Genomic DNA, 19,527 nt, shown 5'->3' on the forward strand with positions numbered 1-19,527 from the left:
TCATTTGAGCATGGTCACTATCCCTTTGGGCACTTTTTAGTTTTTGTACAGACTGCCGGGGGTGCCGCCGCAAAAATGCTTGGGTCTCCCATAGACTAACATTGGGCTCGTTGCTCGGGTCGAGCACCCGAGTATCACGGTGAGCTCGGCCAGAGCTTCCAGCACCCGAGCATTTTAGTGCTCGCTCAACACTACTGGATATCCTTAAGGACAAAAATGTCCAGGAAGGATGGGAAATTTTTAAAAATGAGCTTCTCAAAGCACAATCGTTAACAATCCCGAAAAGTAGGAAGAATGGGAAGCATTTAAGGAAACAAGGTTGGATGAACACAGAACTTAAACACATGTTAAAAAGAAGGAAAGAAATGTTTATTAAATGGAAAGAGGGAGGCATATCTAAAGAAGATTATAATGCAGTCTGCAGAACCTGTAGGGCACGTTTCAGGTTAGCTAAAGCTGACAATGAATTAAGACTTGCAAGAGATGTCGAAAGCAATAAAAAAGGATTTTGGGGGTATGTCAAAAGTAAAAGAAAAGTCAAAGATGCTATAGGATTTTTACAGGATGAAAATGAAATGGTAAGAAAGGATGATGAGAAGTCCGAACTTTTTAATTCCTATTTTGCATCAGTTTTCTCTCAGAAAGAAAATGTAACATCAGCTGATCTTCACTGTCCTATTAAAGGAATAGAAGAATCCAGGTTATCTGTAAACAGAAAGATTGTGAGGGAATATTTAGCTAACTTAAATGAGTTCAAGTCTCCAGGTCCTGATGAATTACACACCAGAGTAGTGAAGGAGATCGTAGAAGAAATTTTAGAACCACTCAACATAATCTTTGATAATTCTTGGAGAACAGAAGTCCCAGAAGACTGGAGAAGAGCAAATGTTGTTCCTATCTTCAAAAAGGGGAAGAAGGTGGACCCAGGGAACTGTAGGCCGGTGAGTCTGACTTCTATACCAGGAAAGAACTTTGAACAAATTATTAAACAACATGTATGTAAGTACCTGGATAATAATGAAGTGATTAACCAGAATCAGCATGGGTTTGTTACTAACAAGTCATGTCAGACTAACTTAATTTCCTTCTATGACAGAATCACTGACTGGGTGGATCAGGGAAATGCTGTAGATATAGTATATCTTGACTTCAGCAAAGCATTTGACAAAGTATCTCACACCATCCTTATTGAAAAAATGACCAAGTATGGAATGGACAAGGCAACTCTTAGGTGGATTCATAACTGGCTTAGTGAAAGGACTCAAACAGTGGCTGTTAATGGCTTCACATACAGTTGGATGAATGTCTCAAGTGGGGTACCACAGGGCTCTGTCCTGGGACCTGTATTGTTCAACATCTATATCAATGATTTAGATGAAGGAATTGAGGGTAAACTGATTAAATTTGCTGATGACACAAAGCTAGGAGGGATATCTAACACTAAAGAAGAGAGAGAGAGGCTTCAAAAAGACCTAAATAAACTGGAGCATTGGGTAGCAACTAACAGAATGGTTTTTAACAGGGAAAAATGCAAAGTACTACATCTGGGCAATAAAAATGAAAAAAGCATATACAGAATGGTAGGAATAGAGCTAAGCAGCAGTACATGTGAAAAAGACTTAGGTATACTAATAGATCATAGACTGAACATGAGTAAACAGTGTGATGCAGCAGCAAAAAAGGCAAATACAATTCTGGGATGTATTAACAGAAGCATACAGTCTAGATCACGTGAAGTCATTATCGCACTTTACTCCTCTTTGGTCAGACCTCATCTGGAATACTGTGTCCAGTTTTGGGCACCACATTTTATAAAAGACATCGACAAACTGGAGCAAGTTCAAAGAAGAGCAACCAGAATGGTGACCGGTCTGCAAACCATGTCCTATGAGGAATTGTTACAGGATTTGGGAATGTTTAGCTTGCAAAAAAGAAGACTGAGAGGAGACTTAATAGCTGTCTACAAATATCTCAAGGGCTGTCACATTGTAGAAGGATCATCTTTATTCTCATTTGCACAAGGAAAGACTAGAAGCAATGGGATGAAACTGAATGGGAGGAGACACAGATTAGATATTAGAAAAAGCTTTTTGACAGGGTGATCAATGAGTGGAACAGGCTGCCACGAGAGGTGGTGAGTTCTCCTTCCATGGACGTCTTCAAACAGATGCTGGACAGACATCTGTCTGAGATGATTTAGTGAATCCTGCTTTGAGCAGGGGGTTGGACCAGATGACCCAGGAGGTCCCTTCCAACTCTACCATTCTATGATTCTAGCTGTGATCCCATAATGTAATGTCTGTATACGCTCTTTTGCTTCCTCCCCTGCCCAGGTGATGTGGTATGATCAGACCGTTTTCTGTACAATCAGACACATCCATTACACAGCACACAGCAGGGACATATATATAAGATTATCTCAGCACAGGAACATTTTAGTTATATACATTCAATTGTGGAAATTATCAGTCCAACATCTATTGATTAAAATTAACTTTTGTTCGTGGAAAACCCCTTTAAGTGTTTTATTTGAATACCTGTTGCATTATTATACTGTATGTGAGCATGGTTGTTCATAAACAAATGAAAAATGAAATAAAAAACGTAATTTTTATTTTTTTTTGTATCAAAAAATGTTACATGGCCTTATTGCATTATTCATGCATATTGCATATTTGCACATAAAAAAATATTCTTTATATAACTGTTAACTATAATAACGTCAAACTATGTAAATATATATATATTTTTTAAAAAAATAAAAAGTTCAGTTTTTTCTATATAAAATGGTAAATAAGATTCACGGTGCTAAATTTACTGTTTGCATTCGTCACAATATAATCTACATGTCTTTTGCATAAGTACTTTGCACAACTGCAACATATCACATTTTTTTTGTGATTACTTGATGTTGGACAGAAGTTGCATCGTTTCTGTTTTAGGCTGGTTGCGTTACTGGTGGAGGTCGTGGGTATCGTAGCAGGGCCGATAGAAGCCATTGGTTCACTTTCTTTAGCATGCTGTTGGATCCTGTGGACAATGGCTGCCGCTCCATCATCTCTGGGTGTTACTTTCCTTTCTTCGATATATGGGCTAATCAGTGATTTTCCCAACTCATCTATAAAAATTCTTCTTTTCTATAGTTTATTCTTGTTCCAATTTCGATGTATTTCACACCATAACATGAATGCATTGTATGCCGACACATCAAGAATGTTGTAAAAAACAACCATTGGCCACCGATTTGTTTTGCTTTTACAGGTGTAAGTGCCCATGAGTTGATCTAGAGTATCAACTGCCCCTTTTGTGGCATTGCAATGTAAAATGATGTCCGGCTTTCTGTCGTCTTGATTACTGATTGCGGCAGTTCTGGCTTATTTTTCAAACAGTACCCAGCATTGTCATTTTTCTTTTCAGCAGCATCTGCCCCAGTTGGTATGATGTGGAAAAATTGCTGCATGTAACATTTTGTCCTTTGAGTCCATGTGTCAAATCCAAAACTACTGGCATACCTTGATTATTTTTCCGCTTTTTCCAGTGTTTTTCCCTATATATACCTGAGCATTTACAGCATATGAACTTTTGCTGTCGCACAGAGTCCATGTTTTGATGCCGTACTTTGCAGGCTTACTTGGAATATACTGTCTGAGCGGGCACCTAGCTCTGATTGACAACAGTTGTTCATCTACAGTCAAATTTTCACCAGTATTATAAAATGTTGGTAGAATCTCTACCCATTTATTCCACAAATAAGAAAATCTTTTCATTTACAATGTGAAATGTTGACAACTGAATTGAACTATTTCTATATGAACAGCAGGGTAAATGAGATACAGCGAAAAATTTTTGCACATAACTATACTGGAAGCGAATCCATCTGTTGTATCGTAATTTGAAAATGTATGTATGTGTAAATCTGCACGGACCAAAAGGACCTAGATAATTTGATAAATAGTAGTAGATGCAATATATAGTCCAAAATGAGATTATAACTCCTTTATTTTACTCAAAAAAATGGCTGGAGATTAGTATAAAAGGCCGTCTGTACTTTTTGACCCAACAGTACAAGTGTAAAAAAAAACGTGGAGCGAAAAGTAAACAACAACAAAAAAAACTATCCATAGTAAGAACCCCTCAAATGAGGAAAAGTCAATTAACCACAAGTTTCAGAACCACATAATGAATATTCTAAAAAATATCAAATTTCAAATTCGGTCATTTTTGACTGAACAAAACAGCAGGGTTAAGGAAAACTATTCGGGTCCAAAAGAACCACTCATTGTGCGCTATTTAGCTGGCAGTATGAAATAAATAAAAAAAGCTCTCTGGGGACCCCTGTTTAGACCTTCTCCTGCTAGATTGCAGGTACTTTAATCGATACTGTAAATTTACAGTACATGGTCGCTATGTTTTACAACAGTACATGGCTGGGATTAATGACAGCTGACGTTCTTTCATTAATGTACACTATTTAGTCGAGTAAGCAGAATATATGTTATGATTCATTCTCCCAAATACAGTGTTAAAAAATGATTGTAAGCATAAATTCAGCTCTGTGATATACAGTACAGACCCAACGTTTGGACACACCTTCTCATTTTAAGATTTTTCTGTATTTTCATGACTATGAAAATTGTACATTCACACTGAAGGCATCAAAACTATGAAAATTGTACATTCACAGTGAAGGCATCAAAACTATGAATTAACACATGTGGATTTATATACTTAACAAAAAAGTGAGAAACAACTGCAAATATGTCTTATATTCTAGGTTCTTCAAAATAGCCACGTTTTGCTTTGATGACTGCTTTGCACACTCTTGGCATTCTCTTGATGAGCTTCAAGAGGTAGTCACCGGAAATGGTTTTCACTTCACAGGTGTGCCCTGTCAGGTTTAATAAGTGGGATTTCTTGCCTTATAAATGGGGTTGGGACCATCAGTTGTGTTGTGCAGATGTCAGGTGGATACACATCTGATAGTCCTACTGAATAGACTGTTAGAATTTGTATTATGGCAAGAAAAAAGCAGCTAAGTAAAGAAAAACAAGTGGCCATCATTACCCAAAGAAATGAAGGTCAGTCAATCTGAAAAATTGGGCAAACTTTGAAAGTGTCCCCAAGTGCAGTTTCAAAAACCATCAAGCGCTACAAAGAAACTGGCTCACATGAGGACTGTCCCAGGAAAGGAAGACCAAGAGTCACCTCTGCTTCTGATAATAAGTTTATCCGAGTCACCAGCCTCAGAAATCGCAGGTTAACAGCAGCTCAGATTAGAGACCAGGTCAATGCCACACAGAGTTCTAGCAGCAGACACACCTCTTCAACAACTGTTAAGAGGCAACTTTATGCAGCAGGCCTTCATGGTAAAATATCTGGTAGGAAACCACTGCTAAGGACAGGCAACAAGCAGAAGAGACTTGTTTGGGCTAAAGAGCACAGGGAATGGACATTAGACCAGTGGAAATCTGTGCTTTGGTCTGATGAGTCCAAATTTGAGATCTTTGGTTCCAACCACCGTGTCTTTGTGCGAAGCAGAAAAGGTGAACGGATGGACTCTACATGCCTGGTTCCCACCGTGAAGCATGGAGGGAGGAGGTGTGATGGTGTGGGGGTGCTTTTCTGGTGACACTGTTGGGGATTTATTCAAAATTGAAGGCATACTGAACCAGCATGGCTACCACAGCATCTTGCAGCGGCATGCTATTCCATCCGGTTTGCGTTTAGTTGGACCATCATTTATTTTTCAACAGGAAAATGACCCCAAACACACCTTCAGGCTGTGTAAGGGCTATTTGACCAAGAAGGTAAGTGATGGCGTGCTACGCCATTTGACCTGGCCTCCACAGTCACCAGACCTGAAACCAATCAAGATGGTTTGGGGTGAGCTGGACCGCAGAGTGAAGGCAAAAGGGCCAACAAGTGCTAAGCATCTCTGGGAACTCCTTCACGATTGTTCGAAGACCATTTCCGGTGACTACCTCTTGAAGCTCATCAAGAGAATGCCAAGAGTGTGCAAAGCAGTCATCAAAGCCAAAGGTGGCTACTTTGAAGAACCTAGAATATAAGACATATTTTCAGTTGTTTCACACTTTTTTGTTAAGTATATAATTCCACATGTGTTAACTCATAGTTTTGATGCCTTCAGTGTGAATGTACAATTTTCAAAGTCATGAAAAATACCGAAAAATCTTTAAATGAGAAGGTGTCCAAACTTTTGGTCTGTACTGTATGGTTTTCTGTGTTTTTTTTTAAGCACAATCTCTGACTTGAAAGCAGAGAATCCTTACAGAACTCCTATATGTGTAGGGGCCCTGCTTGTTCTGCCTACGTAGGCTGGCTGACTGCCTCATCTGTGCACATCCTAAACCCAGTGGATGCTGTAAATCGGTGTGTGTGGGTTAGCAGGACTTGCTTCCTATACAAGTTATCCTGTCAGGGATGATTTTCCTTTTTACTAAGAAGTTCTGCTCAAACTCGTATAAACTGAGAAATGCGTTACAAGAGTCTGGGGTCCCTCAGACTGTGTATGTTTGTGGGGAAACTTGGTGTCCATCAGACTGTGTATTTGGGGGGACCTGCTGATTAAGGTCCGAGGGCCAACTGAAACAGCAGGATTTTCTGCTTTTAATGAACTTCATAAAAAGCAGTCAATAGTATGGATTTGATTTTCTGCTATTGGTAACAATACATTTCTCCAATAAGTCCTATTGTATAATTTATAAGCAGTATAAAAAAAAAACAAACAAAAAAAAAAAAACTAAAGGAATGAACTGGGATATAAGTTGGTGTGCATGCAGCATGTAAGTGCATGTTCACACTGGCCTCTAAACAGACAAAATCCAAGACACAAGATAAAAACACAATAAGCAAGCACCCTGCAGTAAATAAACACTAATAGTGCAAGAAAATAATGTAGGGTGTTTGGTTAACCTAATTTTGATAAAAAAAAAATGTAAAATCCATCCTACCACATCACAGTAGGATGTGATTGGATGGCTCTTACATTTTTTTGATGAAAATTATGTTAACGAAGCACCCTGTATTATTTTAATGCACTATTTCTAATTCTGTTTAATATTAAGTGATACAAATGAAAATAAAATAATACATTTCAGAATTCTTTGGCCTCTAGGTTCTGCCCTACATAACTTTGATAGTCTAACATGTGGCTCCTTGGATAAACTAGTGGCCCACTCCTGCCCTTAGTAAAGCAATATCTACCTTGTGTAAACCGCCCTTCCATTGCTGGGAAATATGATGACCTTATACTCTTTTTCTTCTGAATAGATTAGCCTCTTGTGTCGACTTTTTGTATTTTTTTGCCATTTGGTAGGAGTATTGAACACTTGATTTTACTTACTTGTTGTAGGATATTGATTTGGACAGGTGGACGTTTTTTTCGATTTTCTTATTTTAATTGTGTTTATTAAATTAGCACAAATATATGTAAAAAAGATTATTGATTTGGTATGTGCTTCTCAAATTGTAGGTTTCTTTATATTCAAATTAGCTGCTGTGCATTGGGGCGTGTCAAAGCAATAAGTTCTCTGGTCTTGACTAATCCTTGCTGGGTACCCGCCTCTTGCTCATGATTGGCAGGTCAGTCCCAACATTACTACACATCCACTATAACAGGCTCGGAACGTGCTTGTGTAAGATGACAGAGGCTAGAGTCACCTGTCAATGAAACACAAGAGGCAGACATCTGGTGGAGAATAAGGAGTGAAGGCCGGAGGGCTGGAAGTGCTTTGAAACGCCCCATATTTTGCATATAGCTTCAATTCTGGATTTTACTGCAATGGCTGAGTGGATTTCTACAAGAAAGGTATCATTTTACTCATTGTAACAGTGTCTATACATCCATACTTCTAGATTTAGGTAGAAATTATAGACATTTTTCCTGTCTGGATCCCTTTTAAAGAGCTCTTTTAGTAGGTATTGCATAAACTTTTCAATAGGTCTTCTCAATTATAATTGACATAATGGTTGACTGGTATGATGAGCTTTCCCCCTCCCCAACATACTCTTCAGATAGTACCCTCTGGAAGGTTCAACTTAATGATTGTAAATACCAAGATATTGTATTTTTTTCAGGTGTCTGCATGAGTGGAAGCCTCATAATGGAAGACCTGTGTCTTGCCTACTCTTCTGTGATAACCATAGAAAACAGGATCCCGAGTAAGTACTCCATTATGTTTTTTAAAATGATCAAATGTTAAGTGGAAGTGATTTGTCCTCTTAAAAAAAAACAAACAAACAAACAAACAAAAACTTTTCTTACATGTACAGATCATGGTTATGTTTTTTTTTTACATTCTCTGCTTACCTTACCCTCCAGGGGATTATTGCATTGTCTCCTTTACATGGCTGCAGTGGTGTTATCACATTCACATCGCTAAGTTCAATGCCCATGCCCATGTAGACAGCTTGAGCTGCTGAGTTTGTGCATGGTAAACTCAGCGATTTGTCAGAGCAAACCTAGTTCTGAAAAGTGGAAATAAATGACTTCTGCTTTTCTGCCCCTATCTACCATGACGACCCTTGTACTATCAAAACTTTTTTGCTCATGTTATACTTTATTATAATTCATTTTTTACTCTTATCCTTTCTTGGTTGCCCTCAAAGCAAAAAAACAAACAAACTTCTATTCGCCCATTCTCTCTACATCCAAGCCTTGTCTGTCTCACCCTCCTGTATTCCAATTGCCTCTTTTTCTCATAGTTCTTAAAGCAAACCTGTTATCAGGATTCTGCTATGTAAACAACAAGCATTGCCAGGTTGGGGCTGTTATACTGATTAAAATGAAACCTGGGTTGATGAAATCTGTCTTGTGGTTGTTGTTTAACCTGTATTTGCTGTTTTCAGTTAATGAGCTTCTTGTGCTTCGGGGCGGGTCTTTTTTTGTGCTGTGTCCTCATATTCATCCTTATGGGCTTAAAAGACAGATCACTGAACTTTCAGTGACCTGCCTCTTAATTTAAATACTGCACTTGCGCAGTTCATATTGTGGCCATATTTACAGCAAAATGGCAGCTGCACATGCGCAGTAGCATCGCTTGCAGATGGATGCTACTGCGCAAGCGCAGCTGGCGGCTCCATTTTGTTGGAGGAAAAAAAAAATTGGCTGCTGGAAAACGGCGGCAGCGCTTGCGCTGTAGCATCTATAGGCAAACGATGGATGCCACTGCAAAAAAAAGAGCACCCCCCCCCCAAAAAAAAAAAGACTCACCCACAGGTCCGCCCCGAAGCATGAAAAGATCATTAACTGAAAACTGCAAATACGGATTAAATAACAACCACAAGACGGATTTCATCAACCAAGGTGTCATTTTAATCAGTGTAACATTGCTAACCTTACACTGCCTGTAGTTTACATAGCAAAATCCTGATGACTGGTTTGCTTTAAGCAGTGCAAGTTCAAGCAGTTCATTGTGTGGAAGTAGGCTATGTTTACGCATCGTGTTTTTTTTGTGTCAATTTTCTGCAGCAAAACCTGATCTCTCAAGGGAGGTTTGATAAGGATTTTTCTTGCAGTTTTGGTGATTTTCTGGTGTATTTTTTCAGCTTTTTTTCCACTGTCCTTCTGTCCCTTTTTAAGCATTGCTTCCAACACAGAAGCATGAACACAGGTCACCAATGCAAGACATATGTGAAATCATATTAACCAGAATTTCAAATGTACAGGGGGGAGGTGAATTGTTCAGGAATAGTTTAGACATTGGCAGTGCATTGAGTTTGTATGGCACTATTTACTTTCACACTACGGGGTCTGCCACTGAGTTGCTCAGGGCATTGTTCAATTTCACATATAGCTCAGTCAAGGTTTACACAGTACACATCACTAATTTAAGTACGCTGTACTAATACAAAACTACCATCTCAGTGACCAAAGTAAGATGGTAAAATCACAAAAAATAAATGTTTCACATACTGCTGTACTTACTTATTTTCACTAAAAGCACAGCAAAACCTAATAGTTATTTTCACAATAGGCGTTATTTCAGCATTTTTTTACTATCCATTACTTCCAGTGGTTGAAAAACGCTGAAAGAAGTGACATGCTCTATTCTGCAAAAAAAAAAAAAAAAAAGAGCAAAGCACAAAATCCTGATTAAAAAAAACCCAAGATGTGTGCATGAGATTTCTAAACTTTGCTGATACTGTAAAACGCAGCTGAAAATTTGCATAAAAAAGCATCAAAAAACGCTGAAAAAAAAATAGACGTGTGAACATAGCCTAAGGAAAAGGATGTTTAAGTTCATTCTGCTCTCATGCTCAGCCAACACAATACACGCCCCCTGCTGTAAAATTAGTGCTGACAGAGACCTAATAAATTTGCAAGCAAACAGGTTAAAAAAGAAAAAATTTCTAGACCGTTTCTATAACATTTTAACTCCTTCCTGACATGTAACTCCCTGGTACATCCTATGTGGGTTATATTAGGCTGCCTCAAAAGCTGAGCCTGCTCCATATTAAGAGGATGTCTGCTGTGTTATACAGTTAGCGACTGCTGCTAACAGTAGTGAACGGAACTAAATTTAACCATCCTTCTTTTGACAGCAGTATTTAAATGATTGATAGCTCCATCTTCTGGCGCTAATCGCTCTTCCTCATCCCTCCCACCACACCCATTACAAGACCACACAGAGCTGATGGGTTGCCATGTAAGCTTCTGATGGTCTCTGTCGCCACCAAGTTCCCAGGGTGAATTAAAAATTAAAGAAAAAAAATTCACAATTTAAAAGTTTAATTCCCCTCCATCCCTCACCTTTCCCAATTTAAAAATGGAAGCTTAAAAAATAATCTAAATTTGAACACATTTAATATATTTGTATTTCTAAAACTTTGCTGTATCAAAATCTAAAATCATTTAAACCTTATGTTAAACTCTGAAAGAAATAAAATTGAAATGCCAATAATTGACAGTTTTTTTTCTTTGCGCTTATCCAAAAATGCAATCAAAAGCAATCAAAACATTATATATTTCTCATTGGTATCAATGAAGGCTACAAACGCAAATAGGTCTATTGACCGGGAAAAAAAAAAGGGCCCGATTCGTCAAAGCTCTTACACCAGATTTCTGGCTTAAAAAGCTTTGAAAAGTCTCAGAGTTTTGGCACAACTCGAGACTGTGCTAAACTTTTGCGACTTTGGCTATTACCACTTCTCCAATTTTGGCCAAAGTGGGACAAGCCTAAGAGGGACGGAGGCATAGCAACTGCCACTTAAAAAATCATGATGAGCATCGACATTCGTTGCGCCACAAATCTTTTCCCAGTACTGACTGGAATAGGATTTGTGGTGAGGCTCACACAGAGGTGGACATCACTCGTCTAATGCTCCGGATTCACGAAAAAGGTGCACTCCACTTTGTGAACCAAGAGCATTTGACTTAAGCACTTTTCTTCAAGCATTCACCACACCCCTGTCCCTCCCCAGCTCTACCCACTTTTTGTTGTAGGTGGTCAAAAATGGCATGGAACGCCATGTTGCAAAATTTTAGCGCAACCTCGAGTTGCACCAAAACTATGCTACTTTTCAAAGCTTTTTACTCTGGATTTCTGGCATAAAATCTTTAATGAATCTGGCCCTAAGTGTTTTAAGAATATGTTGACAAACAATTTTTCCCTGTATGTTGCAAATTTTAAGAATCCACATCATTTACAGTACAAGGGAATGAGGTTGTCAAAACCCCATTCACACGTAGCATAAGAAATCTGAACAAAAAGAAGTCTGTGGCCAAATTCTCACTTGAAATTATCCACAGTGTGAACAGGAGTCACCAAAAAAAAAAGAGATGCCTGACAAAGTATCACATTGATGACCTTAATTATCACTAACACTTTATGAACCGGTCACCAGCCAGTAGACCAGTGTTAAAAAATGTATTTTTAGGGCATACTCGAAGCTGTGCATATTAAGAATTAATCGAATTGTCTGGTCTAGTGAATTCCAGGGAGTTCGTGAGGCACACATGAAGTCTTAGCGACTGGAGTGGGAGATTTGGATTATTGAGGATCTTAGTCTTAGGTCATTAGCGAAACGGAGGGCATGGGTAAGGTGGCAGAGATGAGGGAGGAGATGTAGGGTGTTGCATAACTATGGAGCACTTTGTGAGTGAGTAGTTTTTATTGTATTCTATAGCAAGTGGGCAACCAGTGCAATGACTTGCACAGGGTGGAGGCATCGGTGTAGTAGTTGAACAATAATATGATCCTGGCTGCTGCATTCAGGATGGATTTGATAGGAGAGCGTTTAGTAAGTGGGAAACTTTTTTGTAAAGAGTTACAATAGTCCAGACAATAATGAATAAGAGCTACAGTAATAGTTTTTGCAGAGTCAAAGGTGAGAAAAGGTTGGATTATGGAGATGTTTTTGAGGTGTAGCTGACATGAACAAGCGAGTGATCAGATTTTGGGAGTGAAGGAAAGAACTGAATCAAAGATAACCCCAAGACAGTGGGCGTGCTGCTTGGGAGTAATGGTAATATTAAAAAAAACACATGGAAATGGTAATATTGGGTTTAAGAAGGTTAGTAGAGGAAAAATAAGGAGCACAGTCTTTGTCAGATTCAGTTTTAGATAGAGGGAGGACGATGATTTGTATTATTTAGTAATGTGGGGTTGATATCAGGAGAAGATGTGTATAATTGGGTGTAAACCGCATAGAGATAGTACTGAAAGCCAAATGCTGATGGTTTGTCCAATAGGGGTGATATATAGCAAGAAGAGGAGGTGACTTAGGACTGAACCCTGGGGAACACGGGCAGAAAGGGGAAGAGGAGCCAGCAAATGATACCGTGAAGGAGTGGTCAGTAAGGTAGGAGGAAAACCAGGAAATAACAGTGTTCTTGAGACCCATAGAGTGGAGCATAGTGAGGCGGAGCTGTTGATCCAGTGTTGAATACTGCAGAGAGATCCATGAGTATCCGCATGGAGTAATGACCATTAGATTTGGCTGTTTGTATATTGTTAAAAACTTTATTACGGGCAATTTTTGTACAATGTAATCAGCAGAAACCGGATTTGAAAGGGTCTAGAAGAGCGTTATCTGAGAGATAGCAGATTAGACGAGAGGGGACCAAACGTTCCACAAGTTTAAAGGTGAAGGGTAGATTAGAGACAGGAATGCAGTTGGCAGTGCAGTTCTGGTTGAGGGATCTTTTTTTAAGTTATAGTTGTATGCTGGCATGTTTGAAGGAGCAGTGAAAAATAGCTGATGAGAGAAAGGAGTTATATTTTTTACCTAGGTGAGTGGTGACAGCTGGAGAGAGGGATTGGAAAAGATGAGGGAAAAGGGATTGGAAAAGATGAGGGAAAAGGATCAGTGGTGCAGGTAGTAGGGCGAGAAGATTTCAGGAGACTGGTGACGTCTTCTTCCCTGACTGGTTTAAAGACAGAAAGCGAGATAGATTAAGTGCCGAAGATAAGAGAATGCATAATATTAGGGGATTGGGAGAAAATTTCCTGTCTTGTGTGGTTAATTTTTCTTTGAAATAATTGGCCAGATCATCAGCACTGAGGTTGGTGGTTAAGGCCTGCACTCTAGGACTGAGGAGGGAATGAAAAGTGTTTCAACATTTCAGGATCATCAGGGTGGTGAAGTAGGTTTGTTTGGAGAGTTGAATGGCAGAATTTTATGTTTGAAGCATACACTTGTAATGGATGAAATCTTCGACCAAAATGGACTTTGGCGCATCTGGATCATCGCTGTAGAAAACGTGTATACAGTGTGTGGCAAGGTTGCTGCCATCTGTGTCGAGTTGTTCTATGTGTAGGAGGTGCAGCTTCACCCAGAGCACTTTCCATTGTTTCATTATAATGTTTCAGAGCTGATTCAGGACATGAGAGGGAGGATACTGAGTCCGATTATGACTGCAAATTCTTCATATGTTCCTAGGTGTGTGGTAGGTAGGGGTGTTCTGAGTGGATTGACAATTCTTGATAAAGAATGATGAGCCAACATCTCAATCTATGCATGCGCCACCTCCAGTGGCCATTGTCCTGAAGCCCACTATCAGGATATCAATGGGTAGAGCTGGGACTCTGCCCCTGCCACAATGTCAACATTTTCTTGAAGCCCACAGCCTCATACAGCTGGGACACCCCCTCCTCCCAGCCTGGAGTTGCAGCATCGCCCCACTGCTGCCGCCGGCTTCCTGCAGCATTAACGCTTCCCCCTGTGATACTGCCCCACCCCCCAGGTAAGCTACATTTGGTCTATAGGGGCCCCCCCATTTTCCTCCCAAATTTTGGGGAAACAAAGTACGTCTTATAGTCCGTAAAATATGGTAAATTCCCTACTTCCATGGTAAAAATATGACTGTAGTGTTAACTTTTTTTTACTTTTTCCATCAATTTAGCCTGATAATATATTTTTTTGTGCAGCTGTAGTTGATCCACAAATTACCCATTTTAATATTATCAATAATTAGACTGTATGGAAAGATTTAAAATGTTTGTATTCTGTTTTGTTCTTCCACAGTGTTCCTTTCTGGAGGTTTCTCATCACAGGTGCTGACCAGAACAGACAAATAAAAATGTGGTGCACAGTTTCTTGGACCTGTTTGCAGACAATCCGGTGAGAAATCTTTTTTGACTAAAACTACATCACAGAGATGCATTATTAAAGGGGTTGTCCGGTCAAAAGTGATAAGTCTGCAGTCACTCTGTGTGACTGCAGACTTATGAATCCCTCCCAGCGCAGGCACTGTGCACTGCAAAGATTCGCCGTTATGAGACCTGGTAATGGAGGGTATGTATGTGTTACACATACACCCAGCCAGTGGGTGCGGCCTTGCACTCCATACACATGTATTGAGTAATGCGGCGCCTTCTAGTGGGACGCGCCCACTGGCTGTCGACGTCACTAGACGGGGCGTGGGCTCGCTTCATACAAGTGTATGGAGTGAGGCGGCGCTGAATGGCCGGGGGTATGTAAAACTTATACATACCCTTCAGTCCCGGGTCTCATACCAGCGAATCCCCGCAGCGCACATTTTTTGTCCTGGTGGATTCATAAGTCTACAGTCACACAGAGTGACTGCAGACTTATCACTTTTGTCTGGACTACCCCTTTAATTTGCTAGCAAACGACTCACAACCACCACCCAAGTACCGAACACAAGTGAGATATCAGAATAGATTCCACATCTGCACATGGTAATACATAAGTTATGTCAGAAGATTTTTTTCTTGTGTGTTGTGGATCTGTATCCTGTCTGCAGCTCATAACATTGCAGAGTCCGTTTCCTTTTTGTATATCATGATATTTCCTAATTTTGGATATTGTCTGTAGTTTAACAAGGGATGGTCTTTAAGTCTTGTTTTTATCCAGTCATCCTAGTGTAGGATATGGTGAAATTTTCTAGCTGTTTTTCTCAGTACCTAAAACTGTGGGATGCAAGTCACAACCAGAGATTTTAAGAATCCTGGTAGCTCTGATGATCTGATTATCAATAGATGTGAAATGGTAGCCTTGGTTTATAAATGTCTTTTTAAGACTGGTCAGCAGTTAATCATTATCTACATGTTGGCCTGACTGTAGACAATGGACTTTTTAAAAACTGTTGGCATGGAAGCCAACATGAATGTCCTCAGAGCTTGGCCCTAGATGGGGGGGACTGGGTGAGCACTGGTCAGGCCCCACTACAAGCTAAAAACAACAAGGTTGACAAACAGAGGGGATACACTCAGCTTAAGCAGACACCAGAGGGATAACGCCAACTGTCCTCCAAGGGCACCAGAGAAGAAGCTAGCCGACTCCTAGTGCTCCAAGCCTGCTCAAAGGTACATAGAACTATCACCGGTGATTCCCTGGACCAAACTGAGAGTTTTTAAGTACCAAGCAAGGGTGAGTCCACCAGTAGCAGGAGGTGGAGGTTGCCTCTGGGTCCTAAAGGATTAAGAATGTGTCTGTAATGCCATGCGCAGTGACCTTCTACAGCGAGATCCAGAGCGACTGTCTGTTACAGCTGACACACCCGTGACATTCTCCTCTTGGACTGATCTTAAACTCTCAATTCATGGAAAAAATCTGTGTTTAGTGCAAAGGGGAGTATTGATGAGTTGGAATCACAGAAACCTTCTGAAACTGCAATACGACTTGATGAGCACCATCTGTCATCTCCTATTTCCATAATGCGAAAATCTGTTTTTAGTGAAGACAGATTTTATCCTGTAATTGAAAATGCTGAGGATCCTCAGGAGAAAGAGACTGATTTCTCTTATAAGATATATTACAAAGTTTCTTATTTTCACGTGTACTATTGATTTATAGGAAAGAAATGATTTCTCTTTAAATTTTTCATGAAGCTTTGTTAGTTCTTTTTCAGAGTCCTTTCTGAATATTAATATGTCATCAATGTAACTGAAATATGCCAAGGTTATGATAGAGCAGGATGCTAAAAAGTTACTTTCCAGTTTTATCATGCAATGGTTAATGTGCTGGCTTAGCGGTTCCATAACATTGTTTTCTCTTTCAGTGAGGATACAAACCAACAATTATGCTTTAGCATATTTCTTCTTTTCTAAGTCTCTTCTATAGCTGTTTGTTTCTTCTCCTTATGGATCGGAGTTCTTGTAAAACTAAAAACACAGGTCTGCGGCTAAAAAGCTGTTTGATTATTTTCATATAATTTCCATGTATTTTGGTGTTTTTATAATGAAAAAAAAATCCTAAACGTAAGGACTTGCCACAAACCTATAACCTATAGGTTCTTCTGCAAACTCTGGTGTGAACCATCGGCAGGCAGCTTATTTTCTTTCCCCATTAACATCAATAGGAACTGCGTGATTGGCTGGTGGCAGTCAGGTGGAATTTTATTCATCAACCGTGTTTCCCCGAATTAGCCTTATGAGTTTGCGAAAGTGAATTAATTCGCCTGACCGTTTTTGTTTAATTTGTGGTGAATATACAGTGTTGAATCAACAGCTGAATATTACCTACTTTGTGAAAAAGGTATACTTCGCATACTTCTGACTAAAACTTGGAGATCAAAATAAAGTTTGGGCTCCTCATAAAGTGTGCAAATGGTGTGTTGAGGACCTCCGAAATTGGTTCAAGGGTAAAAAAGATGCTTTGCGTTATGGAATTCCTATGGTATGGCGAGAGCAAAAGAACCATAGTGACGACTGTTAATTTTTGTTAATTTCATACCCCAATCTACATTCAGCAGTTTGTCCCATCCCCCATGGCACAGATATGCCAGTACTCAAGGCCCCTGCTACCTTGGACCGATACCTAGCTCCTATGAAGGTGTAATTATACCTGAACCGGATGACAAATCAAGTTCCGACTTTGAAGATGATAGAAGCCCAGAAGTTTTTATTCGCCAGGGGAAGATGAAGGATTTAGTAAGAGACTTGAATCTTCCCAAAGATGCCGCTGAGTTACTCGGATCAAGGCTCAAAAGCAGGAATTTATTGTTACCAGGAGTGTCTTTTTCATGTTTCAGACATCGTGAAAAGGAGTTTGTTTCTTACTTTGCCCAGGAAGACAAGTTGGTTTATTGCATCGATGTCGAAGGTTTGATGGGCTAATTCAAGATCCAATATGAGTCAGCGCAATGGCATCTTTTTATAGATTCTTCAAAAAGAAGTCTCAAAGCAGTTTTACTCCACAACGGCGTTTTTTACCCTTCCACCCCTGTAGGTCATTCCGTACACTTGAAGTTAACCTACGAGAACTTGGAATTGGTTCTTCGTAAACTTAATTATGAAGACCACGGTTGGCAAGTGTGTGGGGATTTGAAGGTCTTGTGCATTTTGCTTGGGCAACAAGCTGGGTATACCAAATACCCTTGTTTTCTGTGTCCGTGGGACAGTTGAGACCGACAAAATCACTGGGCCAAGAAGAGTTGGCAGCCGAGTGTGCTCACAGTCACTGAAAACAATGTCCTCCGAGAAACTTTTGTACCTTCCTATAAAGTTCTTCTACCATTTCTCTACATAAAATTGGGCTTGATGAAGCCATTTGTAAAATCACTTCCAAGAGATGGAGAATGCTTCAAATACTTGGTCACCAAGTTTCCAGGCTTCTCGGAGGCAAAATTGAAGGAAGGTGTGCTCTTCAGACCAGATATTAGAAGGCTTATAGCTGATAAACAGTTTGTCAATACCATGACGGATCCTCAAAAAGTAGGGTAGATTGCATTTAAAGAGGTCGTAGAGAAGTTTTTAGGTAATAAAAAAAGATCCTGGCTACAAAAAGATCGTTGGACAAATGCGGAAAGCATTTCAAGATTTAATTTGCCTGATGAGTTTAAAAGTGCATTTCCTCCATTCCCACCTTGACTACTTTCCTGAAAATCTGGGAGCTGTGAGTGAAGAGCAAAGTGAACGATTTTGCCAGGACATTAAAAAGATGGAAAGAAGATACCAGGGAAAATGGATCATTACAATGATGGCAGACTATTGTTGGATGCTTCAGAGACATTCCAGATTCTATTCACAAGTGTAACTGTACCAAGAGGAGCCTCAGAGGAATTAAAAAATCGATTTTAGTGATTGTTAGTGAGCTCATTTCAGTTGAAAAATAATTTTCATGAAAAATTTGTAATAAATTAGTTTTAGAAGTATATTTTCTTTTATTTTGCGGTATTGACTTATTATTATTATTTATTATTATAGCGCCATTTATTCCATGGCGCTTTACATGTGATAGGGATATACATAGCAAAAACATTTACATAATCTTAACAAAACGAGTCAGCGACTAGTACAGGAGGAGAGAGCACCCTGCCCGTGAGGGCTCACAGTCTACAAGGGATGGGTGAGGATACAGTAGGTGGGGGTAGAGGAGGTCATGCAGTAATGTGGTGGGGCGGTGGTTACTGCAGGTTGTAGGCTTGTCGGAAGAGATAGGTCTTCAGGTTTCTTTTCAAGGCTTCCATGGTAGGCGAAAGTCTGATGTGTTGGGGTAGAGAGTTCCAGAGTAGGGGGGATGCGCGGGAGAAATCTTGTATGCTATTGTGGGAAGAGGAGATAAGAGGGGAGTAGAGAAGGTGATCTTGTGAGGATCGGAGGTTGCGTGCAGGTAAGTACCGGGAGACTAGATCACAGATGTATGGAGGAGACAGGTTGTGGATGGCTTTGTATGCCATGGTTAGGGTTTTGAACTTGAGTCTCTAGGCAATTTGGAGCCAGTGAAGGGATTGACAGAGGGGAGAGGCCGGGGAATAGTGGGGGGACAGGTGGATTAGTCGAGCAGCAGAGTTTAGGATAGATTGGAGGGGCGCAAGAGTTTTGGAAGGGAGGCCACAGAGCAGGAGGTTGCAGTAGTCAAGGCGGGAGATGATGAGGGCATGCACTAGTGTTTTTGCAGAGTCTTTGCTGAGGAATGCACGGATCCGGGAGATATTTTTGAGTTTGAGTCGGCAGGAAATGGAAAGGGCTTGGATATGTGGTTTGAAGGAGAGATCAGAGTCCAGGGTTACCCCAAGGCAGCGAGCTTGTGGGACTGGGGAGAGTGAACAGCCATTGACATTGATGGATAGGTCAAATGGGGGATATGAATGAGAGGGTG

The 19,527-nt window shown here is 40.0% G+C and overlaps 1 protein-coding gene across 2 annotated transcripts in view; it reads left to right on the top strand.

Annotated features, from left to right (window-relative positions):
• The window catches only part of EDC4 (enhancer of mRNA decapping 4), a 555,140-nt gene that overhangs the window by 213,966 nt on the left and 321,647 nt on the right, over nucleotides 1-19,527 (top strand). For both annotated transcript variants that reach the window (XM_073657960.1, XM_073657961.1), the window contains 2 exons: nucleotides 8,098-8,181; nucleotides 14,488-14,583. In XM_073657960.1, the coding sequence (XP_073514061.1) occupies nucleotides 8,098-8,181; nucleotides 14,488-14,583 (180 nt within the window). The remainder of the gene's footprint in view (nucleotides 1-8,097; nucleotides 8,182-14,487; nucleotides 14,584-19,527) is intronic.

The sequence above is a fragment of the Phyllobates terribilis genome, unplaced genomic scaffold (genome assembly GCF_046119375.1).
Source record: "Phyllobates terribilis strain yellow unplaced genomic scaffold, ASM4611937v1 Scaffold_13__5_contigs__length_258822181, whole genome shotgun sequence".
Taxonomy (NCBI): Eukaryota; Metazoa; Chordata; class Amphibia; order Anura; family Dendrobatidae; genus Phyllobates; species Phyllobates terribilis.